This window comes from Apodemus sylvaticus, chromosome 8 (assembly GCF_947179515.1).
Source record: "Apodemus sylvaticus chromosome 8, mApoSyl1.1, whole genome shotgun sequence".
NCBI lineage: Eukaryota > Metazoa > Chordata > Mammalia > Rodentia > Muridae > Apodemus > Apodemus sylvaticus.
In genome coordinates, this window is record NC_067479.1 from 1486217 (window position 1) to 1502249 (window position 16033).

The 16033-nt window shown below is 39.8% G+C and overlaps 1 protein-coding gene across 2 annotated transcripts in view; it reads left to right on the forward strand.

Moving 5' to 3' along the window:
- Nalcn (sodium leak channel, non-selective) overlaps positions 1-13314 on the forward strand; it is a 293583-nt gene extending 280269 nt beyond the window's left edge. For both annotated transcript variants that reach the window (XM_052190478.1, XM_052190479.1), the window contains 5 exons: positions 1745-1902; positions 5934-6084; positions 7832-7981; positions 10593-10710; positions 13068-13314. In XM_052190478.1, coding sequence (XP_052046438.1) covers positions 1745-1902; positions 5934-6084; positions 7832-7981; positions 10593-10710; positions 13068-13261 — 771 coding nt within the window. In that variant the 3' untranslated portion in view covers positions 13262-13314. The remainder of the gene's footprint in view (positions 1-1744; positions 1903-5933; positions 6085-7831; positions 7982-10592; positions 10711-13067) is intronic.
- The last annotated feature ends 2719 nt before the right edge of the window (positions 13315-16033 follow it).

The window sequence follows — 16033 nt, forward strand, 5'->3', positions numbered from 1 at the left end:
GATGAAATGGTACTAACGATACAGGTTAGGATCCATAACCTAAACTAATTCCAGACTTTGAATTCTCTTTAGTACCAACACAACCACAAATGGAGGAAGTCACATCAGATTTTATGTGTCAAGTCACAGTCAAAACCCAGGCATGCTAATAATAGTGTATAAAATTACTTCCCAGATACTTGTATAAGACATATATGAAACATAAATGAATGGTACCTGCCTCTAATCCTACTACATGAGAGGCAGAAGTAGGAGGCTCAGGAGTTTGACAGCCTTAAGTTTAGCCTGGAACATCAGCCTGGAATACACAAAAATTTGTTTTAAATATATTAAAAAAATATACAAATAGAGTCTATGTTTAAACTTGTATCTCATCCACAATATCACTCATTGTAGGAATGCAAATATTCCAATGTTCATAAAATCCAAAGTTTGAAACACTTCTGATCCTAACATTTGGGTAGAGGATATTAAACTTCTATAAGTTCCAGAAGTTATGAGCATATTGAAGATGGTAGAGCATGGGTAGGTTTGGGGCAGACCTTTAGCTGAAATGGTCATGAAGGTATAGGGGAAGAGGTGATTATTGTGCTTGCATCAAGAAATAAGGAGAGTTCAGCTATAGAAAGATAAAACCTAGGAAGATCCAAAAATAATTCAGTCAGTACAGAGAGGAGAAGTTAGCATAGCTGACATAAGTAAGGATCTGGTAGTGAGGTATGGTTGTAACCCAGGGTCTGCAAGACACAGGGTGGCCTCTTCACTGTTTTACTTTCTGTCCCCACTAGTATCTGTCCCCAAACTTGGCTGCAGTCTCCTTGTAGAAGACAGAGATACTTGTCCTAGTTCTTTTGTGGCATCGAGATCTATATTTGTCTCTGTGATTGTTACCCACAAGACCTCGTTCTCACATGATATGTACAGGAAAGATGGCACCCCAATTAACACTGATATGCTAATAACCAGCAAAAAGTCTTAGACTACCAGGTCCATTCAAAGATATAGTCAGAGTTGGTATGTTAGGCTGTGTTACAGTGGAATACAGTGTTAGCTTTTATAATTTCAATGTCCAGATGTGTTTTATCCTAGTAGGAGGGCAAAGCTGAAGCCTCACTGTTGTTCTTTTTTTTTATTAGACATATTCTTTATTTACATTTCAAATGATTTCCCCTTTCATGTAAGTTGTTCTAATCATTGAGAAGACCTACAAAGGAACTACCTTTCAATGGAAGCAAAATAACAAATGCTACATCTAAGACCCAAATTAAGTGAGGAGAGTTATGTATATATGCAATTGCCTAGTTGAATTGAATGTAGAATAATATTTATGGTCCATATGGAGAGGTGGGTAGGCTACTGAGCATAATTAGTAAGGGATGTCTCCAGGGAAAGCTACATGGATGTTCCCTACTCTCCCTAGCTCTGAAGTCAATGTTATGATAACCCACAGGACCAGAGCAACAAAGAGTTAATGCTTGATACTTCACATCATGTGCTTAGTATACATTATTTTGCCCAGCTTGCAAAGAGAACAGTGAGTTTCTTCCTGTCTGGTGCTATTTACTCTGGTGATCCCTTGCCTCATTCTCTTTGGTGTTCAGATTATAAGCCTGAGAGATACCAGTCCTGACTCATAAATTCATTTGTTTGTCTGTGTCTCCCTGTAAAAAGAGACTCTGTCAATAGGAATTCTGTAGATGCCTTTTATGACTTACTTTGCTGGCCCTTGTGCTCTCCAACCCAGGGTGTGATCCCCACCTTCCGAGTGAAGTTCCTGCTACGGCTGCTGCGTGGGAGGCTGGAAGTGGACCTTGATAAAGACAAGCTTCTGTTTAAGCACATGTGCTATGAGATGGAGAGGCTGCACAATGGTGGTGATGTCACCTTTCATGATGTCTTGAGGTATAAAGCTGGTTCCACAGCCCAGTGTCACAGAGATTCACTGAGGCCAGAAATGAAAGGTGTGACATGAATTCAGTTAACAAGGACTTCAAAACCTGGGTTGCTATACTGCCATGGTTATAATGCAAGGGCACACATTCTAGGCATGAAGTAGTCTTTCTCATTGCCCCATAATGATCATATCTGATCACTGCCTCAGACAAGGATAGAAAGTAGTGGCCTGACACCTGCCATCCCAGAAGGAAAGATATAGAGAAGATATGGAAGGGATGGTTTTGTCTCTTAATTTTGGGATGAGAGTTATGATCCTGCATGAGTTACATGACTTGCTTAGGGTACTTGGTTCCATGGACAATGTGGAGCTAAAATCCAGATCACGCTCAGGTGATTTTGGAAGAATCTTCCTATGTGCTCTGTGGTAATTGCCCCTGCTGCTTAAAACACTCCATTTTCTGAGAGTTTTATGAGTACAAGACAGGATATAGGCCCTGATTCAGTCATTCTGAAGGACATTTGCATTAGCCTCCTAGAAACAGGGAACTGAGGTCCCAACAGCAGAAGAAGCTCATGGTTCTAGAAGTAAGAAATCTGAAGTTAAGGCTAGGCTTGATTCTTGTGAGGCTCTGAGGAAGAGTCTGTTCCAACTTTTCCTGTATCATTCAGTGGCTTCTTGTAACCAGTTATCATTGCTTAAACCTCAATTTAAATAGATCTGCAGTTAACTCTACACATGAGGTCACAACTTGAAGCTCTTGATAGAAATCTTAAAATATCATTTATGCTCCACAAGTCCTGTCAGGGTATAGGGTCATTTGACATCAACTGTATATTATTTCAATATAGTTGATTTCCTTCATAAAAGCATGTGAAACATTATTGTAAAACATCCTTCCCAATGTTCCTTGCCAGAGGGACTTATTGACATAGAAACTGTCTAGAATCCTCGACTGGCTGAAGCTATTTTATTTATGTTGCATGTACCAGGCATATTAAATGTTGATTATTGCCACAGATTTGGGGATCATTCAGGTAGATAAAACTCCACTTGTGGCTAAGAGAAGAAATAGGGTTGGAGCAGCAAAGGAGGGGTCTGGGGGAAATTTGCTAAAGTTACCTATTTTGCCTTTGGCTATCATTTTGTCCATGAATAAACTAAGGAACACAGAAAGGTGGGGCAAGATTATGTATGAGTGAGAAAGAATGCCATGCCTCTCAGAATGTTGATCTTTCTTTGTAGTGATGCAATGTTTTTAGGTTGACCATGAAGCACCCAGACCTACTGTTGTAATTAATAATCAGTATTTGACCTCTGGAGCATAGTGGTGCATCTGATCATAAGGGACCCAGGCAAAGCCACATGTGGTGATGTTGGCTCTCTTTTCTCACCGAAGTTACATAATAATGGAATTCCTGATGAGTCTGGAGGACTTAGAAGCATTTTGTGAAACAAGAGTGCAGGATTTTTCTCTGCAATAGGAGGAAACATAGCAAAGAAGTAAAAGCCAATAACCCAGTATCATAGGGTCACTATGCTGTGAATTGAGTTCTAATGGTGACCTCATGTTCAAACTAGAGACTATGTAAGAATCCAGAGTGCTAAGGCTAAACTAGAGTGTACTGTCATACCAGATAATTTAGCATTCCTCTTTGGTAATAGACCAAAGAGGTAATTCCTTGCTAGGAATTACCTGACTCTCCCTCTGCACCAAGCTGTCAATTTTATTTACCATTGTCTAGTAACCAATGCCATGCCTCTCAAAATGTTGATCTGACATACTAAGTGAGGTAACCCAGTCTCAAAAGATCAATCATAGTATGCACTCACTGATAAGCAGATATTAGCCTAGAAACTTGGAATACTCAAGACATAACCCACATATCAAATGATGTCCAAGAAGAACAGAGGAGTGGCCCCTGATTCTGGAAAGGCTCAGTACAGCAGTGTAGGGCAATACCAGAACAGGGAAGTGGGAAGGGGTGGATGGGGGAACAAGGGGAGGGAAGAGGGCTTATGGGACTTGCGGGGAGTGGGAAGCCAGGAAAGGGGAAATCATTTGAAATGTAAATAAAAATGTATCAAATAAAAAAATGTTGATCTGAGCCAAGAGAGTTTAGCTCTGGCTTTGCATCATCTGAAACTAATAGGGAGAGTGCAAAGGGAAAAACATTTTTTTTTGTAATTATAACTTTTATTTTATTTTTTTAATATTTTTATTTTCTATATTATTTGTTTACATTCCAAATGATTTCCCCTTTCATCCCCCCCCAATATGTCCCATAAACCTTCTTCTCTCCATCCATTCTCCAATCACCTCCCTCCTTTTTTTGTCTGTCCTTATATTCCCCTCCAATGTTAGATCAATCCTTTCCGGGATCAGGACCTTCTCCATACTTCTTCATGGGAGTCATTTGTTATGCGATTTGTGCCTTGGGTATTTGGGGCTTCTGGGCTAATTAATATCCACTTATCAGAGATTGCATTCCATGTGTATTCTTTTGTGACTGGGTTACCTCACTTAGGATGATATTTTCCAGATCAAACCATTTGCCTAAAAATTTTGTGAATTCATTGTTTCTAATTGCTGAGTAGTATTCCATTGTGTAAATATACCACATTTTCAGTATCCATTCCTCCTTTGAGGGGCATCTGCGTTCTTTCCAGCTTCTAGCTATTATAAATAAGGCTGTTATGAACATAATGGAGCATGTGTCTTTATTGCATGCTGGGGAATCCTTTGGGTATATGCCCAGGAGAGGTATAGCAGGGTCCTCCGGAAGTGTCATGTCCAGTTTTCTGAGGAACCTCCAGACCTATTTCCAAAGTGGTTGTACCATCTTACAGCCCCACCAGCAGTGGAGGAGTGTTCCTCTTTCTCCACATCCTCTCCAACACCTGCTGTCTCCTGAGTTTTTGACCTTAGCCATTCTGATTGGTGTAAGGTGAAATCTCAGGGTTGTTTTGATTTGCATTTCCCTAATGACTAATGATGTTGAGCACTTCTTAAGGTGCCTCTAGGCCATCTGAATTTCTTCAGGTGAAAATTCTTTGTTTAGATCTGTACCCCATTTTTTAATAGGGTTATTTGGTTCCCTGGGGTCTAACTTCTTGAGTTCTTTGTATATATTGGATATTAGCCCTCTATCAGATGTGGGGTTGGTGAATATCCTTTCCCAATTTGATGGTTGCCGTTTTGTCCTTTTAACAGTGTCCTTTGCCTTATAGAAACTTTGTAATTTTATGAGGTCCCATTTGTCAATTCTTGATCTTAGAGCATAAGCTCTTGGCCATCTGTTCAGGAACTTTTCCCCGGTGCCCATGTCCTCTAGGGTCTTCCCCAGTTTCTTTTCTATTAGTTTCAGTGTGTCTGGTTTTACATGGAGGTCCTTGATCCACTTGGAGTAAAGTTTAGTACATGGAGATAGAATGGATCAATTCACATTCTTCTGCATGCTGACCTCCAATTAAGCCAGCACCATTTGTTGAAAAGGCTATCTTTTTTCCACTGGATATTTTTGGCTCCTTTGTCGAAGATCAAGTGACCATAGGTGTGTGGGTTCATTTCTGGATCTTCAATTCTATTCCATTGGTCCACTTGTCTGTCACTGTGCCAATACCATAGAGAGGAAAGTGGAATAGAACATGCATGACTCATAGGCAAGTATATTGACCATCACCAATTAGAGCCAACCAGGAGGAGGTAGTGGAAGGAATACTCTTCTTTCTACACAGAGCATTCCAGAGTATGTAGTTGATAGCATAGGCATTTAGATGCAGTTACTGTTCTAAGTATCTCAGAGATATTAACTTGCCAGGTTATTCGATGAGGTGGGCACCAAAACTAAGCTCAATATTTACAGAAGAGAAGATAGGGAGATACAGAGGTAACATAACCAGCTCCTTACTCAGCTGTGAGTGGCATCAAACCCTACACTGCTTGTCTGGAAAGATGTATTCTTTACATTTTGAAACACTGGAGGGTCTGAACACCAGATGAATCTGACTGGTGGTTCCTGTTGTTTCCATCTTCCAGCATGCTGTCTTACCGCTCTGTAGACATCAGGAAGAGCCTGCAGCTAGAGGAGCTGCTAGCAAGGGAGCAGCTAGAGTACACCATAGAGGAGGAGGTGGCTAAGCAGACTATTCGCATGTGGCTGAAGAAATGCTTGAAACGCATCCGGGCTGTGAGTGAACTACAAGCACAAGGGTTGGGTTTCCTTTCCTGTTGCTATGGGGAAAAAACAACAATAACAACAACAACATATGACTTACAGGAGAAAAGCTAATTTTGGCTCAGAGCTCTAGTGTACACAGTACATTAGGGAGAGAATGTCAAGATAGCAAAAGTTTAATCACATGATATATGTTATATATTCATATCATATCCACAATCAGGAAATGGAGAGAGTAAGTGCATGCCTGTGCTCATCCCACTTTTCACATTTTATATAATCCAGGATCCCTTGCTCAGAGAATAGTCTTACAATAAAGATGAGTCTTCCTGTCTTCCCACACCAGTAATCAATATAATCTTCCACACCTTGTCCAGAGGCCTATCTCTCAAGTGATTCTGGATTCTGTCCAGTTGACAGTTAACACTAACTATCACAGACACACACACACACACACACACACACAGAGAGAGAGAGAGAAAGAGAGAGAGAGAGAGAGAGAGAGAGAGAGAGAGAGAGAGAGAGAGAGAGAGACATTCAGAAAAAGGGAGGCAAGCAGAAAGGCCTGATATGTATCTTCTTTATCCATGTACAGAGTCTGGTGCAGCCTTTACTCTTCCAACTTCAGTTTATTCTCCTCAGCAGGCTCTACCACACATTACAATTGAATCAAATTGTATAAAATGAAGGTTTAAAAAGCAATTTGTGGTATTAAAATATTTATCATCTCCACTTATTAAACTCAACAGTATGAGATCCCAAAAATATCTACAGAGTTGAAATTTACAAAACCACTTTAAGTTGCTTCAAAAAGTTTTAACATATGGTTTATCATGTTGTTGGGTCTCTAAAGACCACCTCTCATGTAATTTTAATGATGTGCCTGCTGCCTTCTGAACTGTAAGTTTGTATGAAGTTCTCACATATTAATGAATATGTACTCCATTAGCATATGCTGTGTTTCCAGTGAGTACTTCTATTGGCTAATTAACATTTATAAATGCTTTTGACTCATACTTCACATACAGAGAAGAAAAGCACATGACTCAGTATATACTTCCTGCAATGCAATTAATGTTATGTAAGATTTGGTTGATCCTGCTCTTCAAAACAACAACACCCACTAAAAAAATATGCATTTCTGTTAGAGAAAAGAGTCTCCAAATAAATGAAACACTCCAGCCCAACCTCCTAGAGCAAAGTGAGCTGCCCACTGTAACCCATTCAAAACCTGACCATCGTAACTCTTGTTCTATTAATCACGAATGTCCTGCTCAGACCCTCAGATGGTCTTGGCCAGGAAAGAGAGGTTGCTGCTGACCTGACCTGCCAGTCTGGCCTACAAAGTCTAGAACCAAGAGTTCAAAGTTTCCTCCTCATCTACTCAAGACCTTCTGGTGCTTAGGGCTTTCAGGAAAGTGGTGGGAGCATGGAACTTGCATTGGTTGAAAGAGGATAGAGTTAAATAAGAGGAAAAATAGAACATCCACATTAGAAATTTTTAATAACATATAAACTAGCATGGATGAGTATAACAAATCCAATTGTTACAGAAGTGAAAAAGATGGGGCTACTTCTAATCTCTGAGACGTGTCTATCAATCTAATATCCTCAAGTTCAAGAGCCTTACTTGGCATTTCCTAAGAGGTCAGCAATCCCATAGGTTTTTAGAGGGGGAAGAAGAAACTGTGACTTGGTGGGAATGGGGTAAAGAGGTAGGCACCTTTTCCCTCTTATGAAAGCACAGCATTTTCCATAGAAACAACAGCAGTCATGCAGCATCATCCACAGCCTGAGAGAGAGCCAGCAGCAAGAGCTGAGCAGGTTCCTGAATCCTCCCAGCATTGAGACCACCCAGCCAAGTGAGGACACCAATGCCAACAGCCAGGACCACAATATGCAACCTGAGGTAGGATAAGCCACCCTTAACCCAATGATGTTCTCTGGGAGTTGATGCTGGTCACACAGACATTTCAAATCAAGTAACAATTTCTCACATGGCCTTTTGTTGCAAAAGACCAAAAATAATGAGAACATGTATATTAATACGTTTTTATTTCTGTGTGATGGCCAGGGAACAAGAGAAGATGGGTCCTCAATAAGGACAGTCTTCACCTCCTATAATAATACAACTTCCTCCCACTAAGTCCCATCTCCTAAACATTTTACCACCTCCATTTAGTGTCCTAGGCTGGAGACCAAACCTTCAACGTATGGGCCAGTCAAGATTCAAACTACAGAATATATATACTTGAAATGGTTCACATACTGAGTGGTTTTTGCTTGTTTCTAAAAGCTTAATATTAGTATAATAGCTGAACTTGAGCATATAAATGTTATGTGCTTTAAAAGAAGATGATTATCATGAATTCCTGAATATTTCTCCCTCAGTACATCATAGAAATTTGCAATAAAGTTAGAAAAATGTATGCACTTGGCTTTCAACCCTCTTTGATGGAGCAAGTGCATTGGAGATTTACCTTTCCTTAGTTGGGCGGTAAAGGAGCATATAGAACTCAGAAATGTTATTTGGGAATCTTCTGTCTATTAAAACATAGCTAGTTTCATTTTCAAAATTTTTCTACATGCCTATTAAACAAACAAACAAACCAAAAGCCAGAATTTCCAGCATCTGGGAGAGCCCTGTGCTTATGAGAAGCAGCTGGTGGGGAAGACCTGCCCCTTTATGTGGCTGCAATAGTGATTTGATGCTAATCACATGGAGTCCATCCAGCACGCTGTGCAGTGCCTCCAGCTGCACAGAGATCGTTGTGCACAGAAACATACCCAGAGGAATGGGACAAAATTAAGAGTAGGGCTCCATGGCCCAGAAGCTATAAAAGGACCTGTTGTGTGATGGTACAGCTTTCTGTGGTTTGATGGCTCCCAACAAGAAACCAGGAATCACCTGCCCCCTTCTACAGACTTCTATGGAAGAATTCAGCAAAAGAGTCCAAAAGGAAGATTCATAGTCACCCTGCCATAGGCCTGACCCCAAGACATCTGGCAATGCTTTACAAGGAAGATAAGGTTGAGACAGACACTTAGACGGGACCAATTATGGAGGGGAATTAAGGATTCCAGAACTCTCAAAAAGATAGTCCAAAAATCAAGTGGGGAAAAATGCTTAATGTGGTATAAAAAACAAGACAGTGAGGGGTTGGAGAGACACCAGCTATCCCAGAGGACCCAAGTGCCATTCCCAGAACCCACATCTGACAGCTCACAATCACCCATAGCTCTAGATACAGGGCATCCAATACCCTCTTCTGGTCCCCGTGGGTACCTGTACATGTATGGCACATACTTTTGTACATACATACATACATACATACATACACACACACACACACAAATAAAGTAAATCTAAAAAAAAGATGACAATGATTAGAGGAGAGTTGAACTAGAGATAGAGGCAAACTGCCTAGAAGTCCTCAGCATCAGCTAGCCCTGGGTTTGGGGTTCCCCAGGGCATATCAAGATCTCTATCCATCAAGATGCATCTTCTGGAGCTCCTGGTTCTGACATTTAAACTGGCAAAAGTCCATGTCAACAAAACACCCTGTCCTTGACACCCTATCCCTATAGTACCATTCTCCTTGCCTAATTTTCCAGACAAGTTTAAGGAATCAGTTATATTGTCAGGCTTGAAGGAAATGAAAATTGGACATTCTTCAGGAATGGTCAAGAAAGACACTACCTAGAGAGCTGTGAAGGAGGAAAACAACATTAAGAAAGAGCTTAAACTGTTCTATACGATCATTTTTCAAAACTCCACAAATTTGTACAAATATTTGTGACAAATTAAATATGTGGATCTTTAAGAGAAAGATACACAATACCTGGTATTTGTCTTTCTGTGCCTGGATTTCACTTAACATGATGCCCTCTGGTTCCACTCAGGTTTCAAGTTCTGATGGTCTAAGAGAAGTGGGATTACTATAGTATATTAGTTGTTTTCCCCTTGCTCTGTCAAAATATTTTACAAGAGAAACTTAAGGAAGAAGGGTTTATGTTGGTTCACAATTTGAGTATGTGGTCTATCATGGTAGGGAATAGGTGAAGGAAAAGCAGCTGGTGACATTGCACCCACATTAGGGTTGCAGAGTTGAATGCTGCTACTCTACTTGATTTCTCCTTTTTGTTAAGGGCTGTCTACATTCAGGATGGATCTTCCTATCTCAGTTAAACCTCCCCAAAAATGCTCTCACAGAAAAGGCCAGAGGTACATCTCCTCAGTGACTCAATCCCATCAAATTGACAGTGAAGATAACTGTCACATATAGTCTTTACAAGTCTCTGATATGTCTCCAAACAACTAGAAAAGTCACAAGGTTCCAATACACAAATGGTAGACATATGAGAGCCAGAAGCAGAAATTATCCCAGATTTCATCACTGTATGTTATAAAAAATATAATTACCATACTGCACTCCATAAAATTGTACAAATATTTGTGACAGATTAAATATATTTTTTTATGAGAAAGACCCACAATGACTAATACCTCTCCCATGTAGACAAGCAGTCAGCAGCAGCTCTTAAGCCCTACTCTGTCAGACAGAGGAGGAAGTCGACAGGATGCATCAGATACCGGAAAACCGCAAAGGAAGATTGGGCAATGGCGTCTGCCTTCAGGTAAGTGCATCAATCATTTCTCTACCTGTTGGGGACATTTAAGAGGAATTTACTCTCTCTACTTTGGGTCTTAGATTTTATTTAATATGTAAATCTGAATTAGTTGGCTTTCTGTTATACTAATTTATTGGCAGGAGAAAGTTCACTTAAAAGGAAGAGAGGTTTATGGGCTTGTTCATTGGAGGTTTCAGCCCACACTCAATTGGTCTGTTGCTACTGGGCTGTAATAAGGCTACAGAGCATACTGGGAATGCATGATGAGGAAGCGGCTCGCCTTACAACACTAGGAAACAAAGAGAAAAAGATTGGCATCCCACAAGCTTCTTCAAGACTTCCTACTAGTTGCCACCTATTAAAAGTTCTGCTACTTCCCAATAGCACAAGTTGGGACCAAGCCTCCAATACCTGGGCCTCTGGGGGACATTTCAGACCCAAACAGGGTGTGTGTATCTGATTATTATAGACAGTGGAAACAATGAATTGTATTCCCTTATCAGAAACATTCTCCTCAAAGTAACTTCTCTAAACATAACTATATTGGCCCTCATTTGCAGCTGCCATCGCTGAGAAGACGGCACCTGTTAACAAAATGAGCAGTTACAGCCAAGATCCAGAAAGAGAGGAGGAAGAGGTTTCCAAGGGCTTCCTGGGTACAGTCAAGGCATTTCAAATATGGGCAAAACTTATCTAATAAGGAATGGGTAGATATAATCTTCAGAAAATGCCATGGAATTCTCAGAAAAGGCTCAGGTTCCACTTTATCCCAACACATGCTGTGTATCACCAACCTGACGTGAGTTTCACCTCAGTGACAGCAGTGGTGGTAACAAACCTCCACATAGCATTGATCACTGTATGCCAGTCACTACTCCAGGGTATGACCCGGCTTTCTTCATTCAACCCTCACAAGTCTATTCATTTTCCACATTACACTGATTTAGTAAGAGAGTTTTTCTTCTGAAGTAATGTGAGGTACCAGAAGACCTGGATGACCTTATGAAGGGACACTGGGCAATGGGGGAAGAACACTTCTGCACATAGTCTAGTCTTCTCTATATTGAGATCTGAGCCAATGGTGAAATAGAGCTTCATTCTCTCATTTAACCATGCTCAACTTCAGTCCCAAACAAATGAGACCAAGTGATCCTGAAATATCTTCTGCCACTTGTCCATTCACAAAGCCGATGGGAGAACAATTTACATTCTGAAGCTAGAAGTGTGCCATGGATCTTAAAGCCACCAGTAAGGAAGAACCTGAGAAGGGATCAGAGCAGACATAACTTTGTCTGGTCTCAGCAAGGCTAAGAGAGATAGGAGGCAAGATTGAATAGGTCCTAGTGCCTCAGTTTGAAAATCCTTAATCCTGGGAAGTTTTAACTTCATCCTATGGCCAATTAGGAGGGAGACATTAAAGAGTTATAAGCAAGAGATGACATCTGCAACCTAAGCTTTAGGAAGACAGATGTGGTGACAAATCAAGAGCCACTTGTCTCTGGCAGTATCTGGAGGCAGATGACAGGCTACAGAATATATAGTAGACAGGACACAGGTGATAAGGGCATGGCACACACGGCCAGTTCAACACTACAGGTCAGATATATGGAAGAATGTCCTTCCTTGGTATTCACTTACGTGGGTGACACTGACAGTAGTGTTTATCTATGTCACCTCAATGTCAACAGTGGTGACAACTGCAGAGACAAACTGCCAGGATCATACTAAATGGGAGAAGCAAAGGAGAAGTAAAAAGAACACTTTAAGGAAGCACCAGGCAGCACACTGTGTACTTTGTCAGGTCATTTCATTAGCCCAGCTTAAGCCTCCCAGCACTACAGTGAGGTCATTTGTATTGTCTTCATTTTACACAAGAGAAAATTTAGGTTCAGAGACATACAATTGCCAGTGACTTCATATCTGCAGGTTACATATGGGATGCAAGACCAAGGCAAAGGAAAGCAAGACCACATCTTCTTTCCACACCTGCCCTTGATCCCATCTCTCCTTACCTTAAACTACACTACCAATCTTTTCCTTTGTTTTCCTAATGAACACCAGCTTATACATACCACTACAACACTTCCATTTTACACAAATGATGGCCATTTGTAGTTTTTACTTTCCTTAAATTAGAGGGAACCCGCAGTATATTTTCCCAAGAACTATTATTTACCACCCATGAACAAAATTTATAAAGTTATTGGAAATAATCAACTAAAACTATTGGGAAGAATCTTGCTTATCATCTGGAGATAGGATTTGGGAGTCAAAAGCACTACTCAGAATATTATGATTTTCCAGCAATGGCTGAAGCATGCTGAAACAACTAGTTGATAATAGGACTTTTCTCAATTCCACAGCTCCCAAACCAATAAGCCATTCTGTGTCTTCGGTTAACCTACGGTTTGGAGGAAGGACAACAATGAAGTCTGTGGTGTGCAAGATGAACCCCATGCCAGACACAGCTTCCTGTGGCTCTGAAGTTAAGAAGTGGTGGACCAGACAGCTGACTGTGGAAAGTGATGAAAGTGGAGATGACCTCCTGGATATCTAGTTGTGAAGCAAGGCATAGGGAGTCACAGGTTGAAAACTATTGCCTAATAGCTTCTTTTATCATTGAGAGAACAAACTGTAATTGCTAAACACTAAATTTCACCTGAGCATGGTATTTTCAGAATTGATTTTTGTTTATTTATTGGAATGGTCTCTCAAAGAGAATGACATTTTGGATTATTGTCATGTGTTAGAGAAAGTTTGGGGCTTGGGATATAAGTCAGTGAAAGACCACTTGTCCAAGCTGTGAAAACCCCTGTGTTTTGATTCCCAGAAATACAAGAAAAGAAAGAAAATATGTATAATGCAGTATTGATAGTATTAGAAGCTGCATCAATAGTACAGCATATTAAATATTCATGTATTCTCTGTGTGTAAGCTAAGCTGTATTCATCTAGACTCTTGTGTGTTATTACTACCCCTCTCAGAGTGCTAAGACCAAACAGACCTATATTTACAGTCCAGAAGTTATAGCTCTAATTCACTTTTTTTCCCATTTCCAATAGAAATACTCCCTTGGGGGAAATTATTTATGATTGATCTGAAAAGGTCAGTACTGAGTTCATGCTAAAATGATAGCAGCTTCAAATCTACAGATTCTGAATTTTGAATTCTTTTTCTTGTGTTATTTTTTAAAAAAATATGCCTAATGTTAAAAAAAAATTCAGGACCGTTTTATTTCTATTCTCAAGTACTCTAATGTAACTGTCACCTGCTTCCAAGAAAGTTAAGTGTGTAGGTCCCATGTAAAGGAATTGGCTACAGATGCTATTGGTATATGACAAACCTATAGGTATATTACTTCATGGACTTGATGAGACAAAAATATCTTGAAATATTTAACAATCCTTTAAATAACTGAGTTTAGAAACAGAATAAATATGTTAGGGTCAACTTAGCTAAAGGATTACACTTGAGAGGTTATTGTGGACTTCATGGCTTATCCTTGCTGTAGCCATTTTACTATAAATCAACAGGAACAGTATGGGTTGGCTTTAATACAACATTGCTATGCTAGATTAAAAATAATTTCCCTGCTCCAAGAATTATCTATTGAAATAACAGAAGGGGGCAAAAACCTCACTCTAAACCCCATTAGGAATACCACAATGTAATTGTATTTTTTCACGCATGCCAATGGTCCATGTCCTTTGGGGAAAAATGGAAATGCAAAATTATTGGAAAGCACTAATGGACCCTGGCTGGGCAGGGTCTCCCCTGAGTTGTCATTATCAATTTCATATTTGATGATCAGATTATTTTAAGAGATTGAGTGTCTAAAAATTCCCTGATGCCTAGGTTTCTTTATGATATTCTTTTCTCTATATAACCATATTCAAATAGCCAAACATCACATCCTTCCTACACAGAAGTAGTGATGTAATGTGCCCATCTACTGCTTATATGATTACTTGTGACTATTAGACAATAGGGCAATTCAAGTTTGTGCAGCCAAGGGAGATTTTTATTGGCTTTTATCTTTGTTCAGAATTTGATTTTTGAATATAAATACAAAATAAAAATCTGATTTGTAAAAGAATTTATCATGACCTAGTTATCATCTTAAACCCTTTTTTTTTTTGTATATGTATGGGATAGAGTACTCTGTAGCTTATATTTTGCAAACCCTATATGGAGTATTCAGCCCATACTTGGTTGTCAGAATATCTGTCCCTAGTAACCACTTCAGGTCAACTCCCAGAACCAGAATATCCTTCTACACGGTTGTGTTAATGAGGCTGGGTAAACATCACATGCCTTCTAAACGCATGGAAAGGCAGAAAAGACAATCATGGGTTGGCATTTGTGCTGAAAGAAGTAAAAAAAATATTTTTTACTGGCTCATTACATTGAGAAATACAGGTTCACATCCACTAAACAATGAGCCCTTTCTGGAAAGACTAGAATAAATACTCAGAAAAGCATCATCCTTACTCATTTTCTCATGAAGCAAAGACAGAAAAGCAATGGGTTGAAAAGCCGCAGCATTCAGTTAAGCCATCACATACCTCCTGAGTGACTGAAACATGTGAATTACCTGAAGCAGACATAAGACAAGTCAGTAAAAATTAGTACTGCTTCCTTTAGATGTTATCCAATGAAATATACAGGATTGGGTGATAATGATGGAAAACTAGGCACACCCATGTTCCCTGGTGTTCAGAGAACCATGACAATCTTATCATCATGCTTCCCATTGCTCTTAAGTTATAGAACTTTCAGGTCTAAGGACACCAGGAATCCTGAGGAATAGAATACTTTATGTAAACCCTCTGAGAGAGAACAGACGACAGAGACATTGTCCATATGGCAACTCAAAGGGTCTCAATGGGAATAGGATGGTACAGGAGGCTGTGTGGTGCCGTTCAGATATTCCTAGTGATGTTTCCAGACCAATGCCCATGACCAGTAGCTCTCTGACTATACCCAGAGATGCTGAATATTATAAGGGCAGATAGATGGAAAGCAACCATTTAAAAAAAACTCAAATAAATGTGGTTTCTAAGCCAGACATGCTTGCCTGTCTCTCATTGGTGGCTTTCTAGAGATTGGTACGTGTGACATCTTATGAGTCAGTGGTAGTCTTCTTCACTAAACTATTCTATGGATAATAAAATTTGAACTAAGTGAAAGCAACATATCACTAATTTGAGTTGTAAAAATAATGGGAATCCTTTTCTTACCTACTATTACAGACAGAACTCTACCACAAACATACAAACAAAACCAACCAAACAAAAAACCCACAAGGCTGAAATCCTAGCCTCTGGCA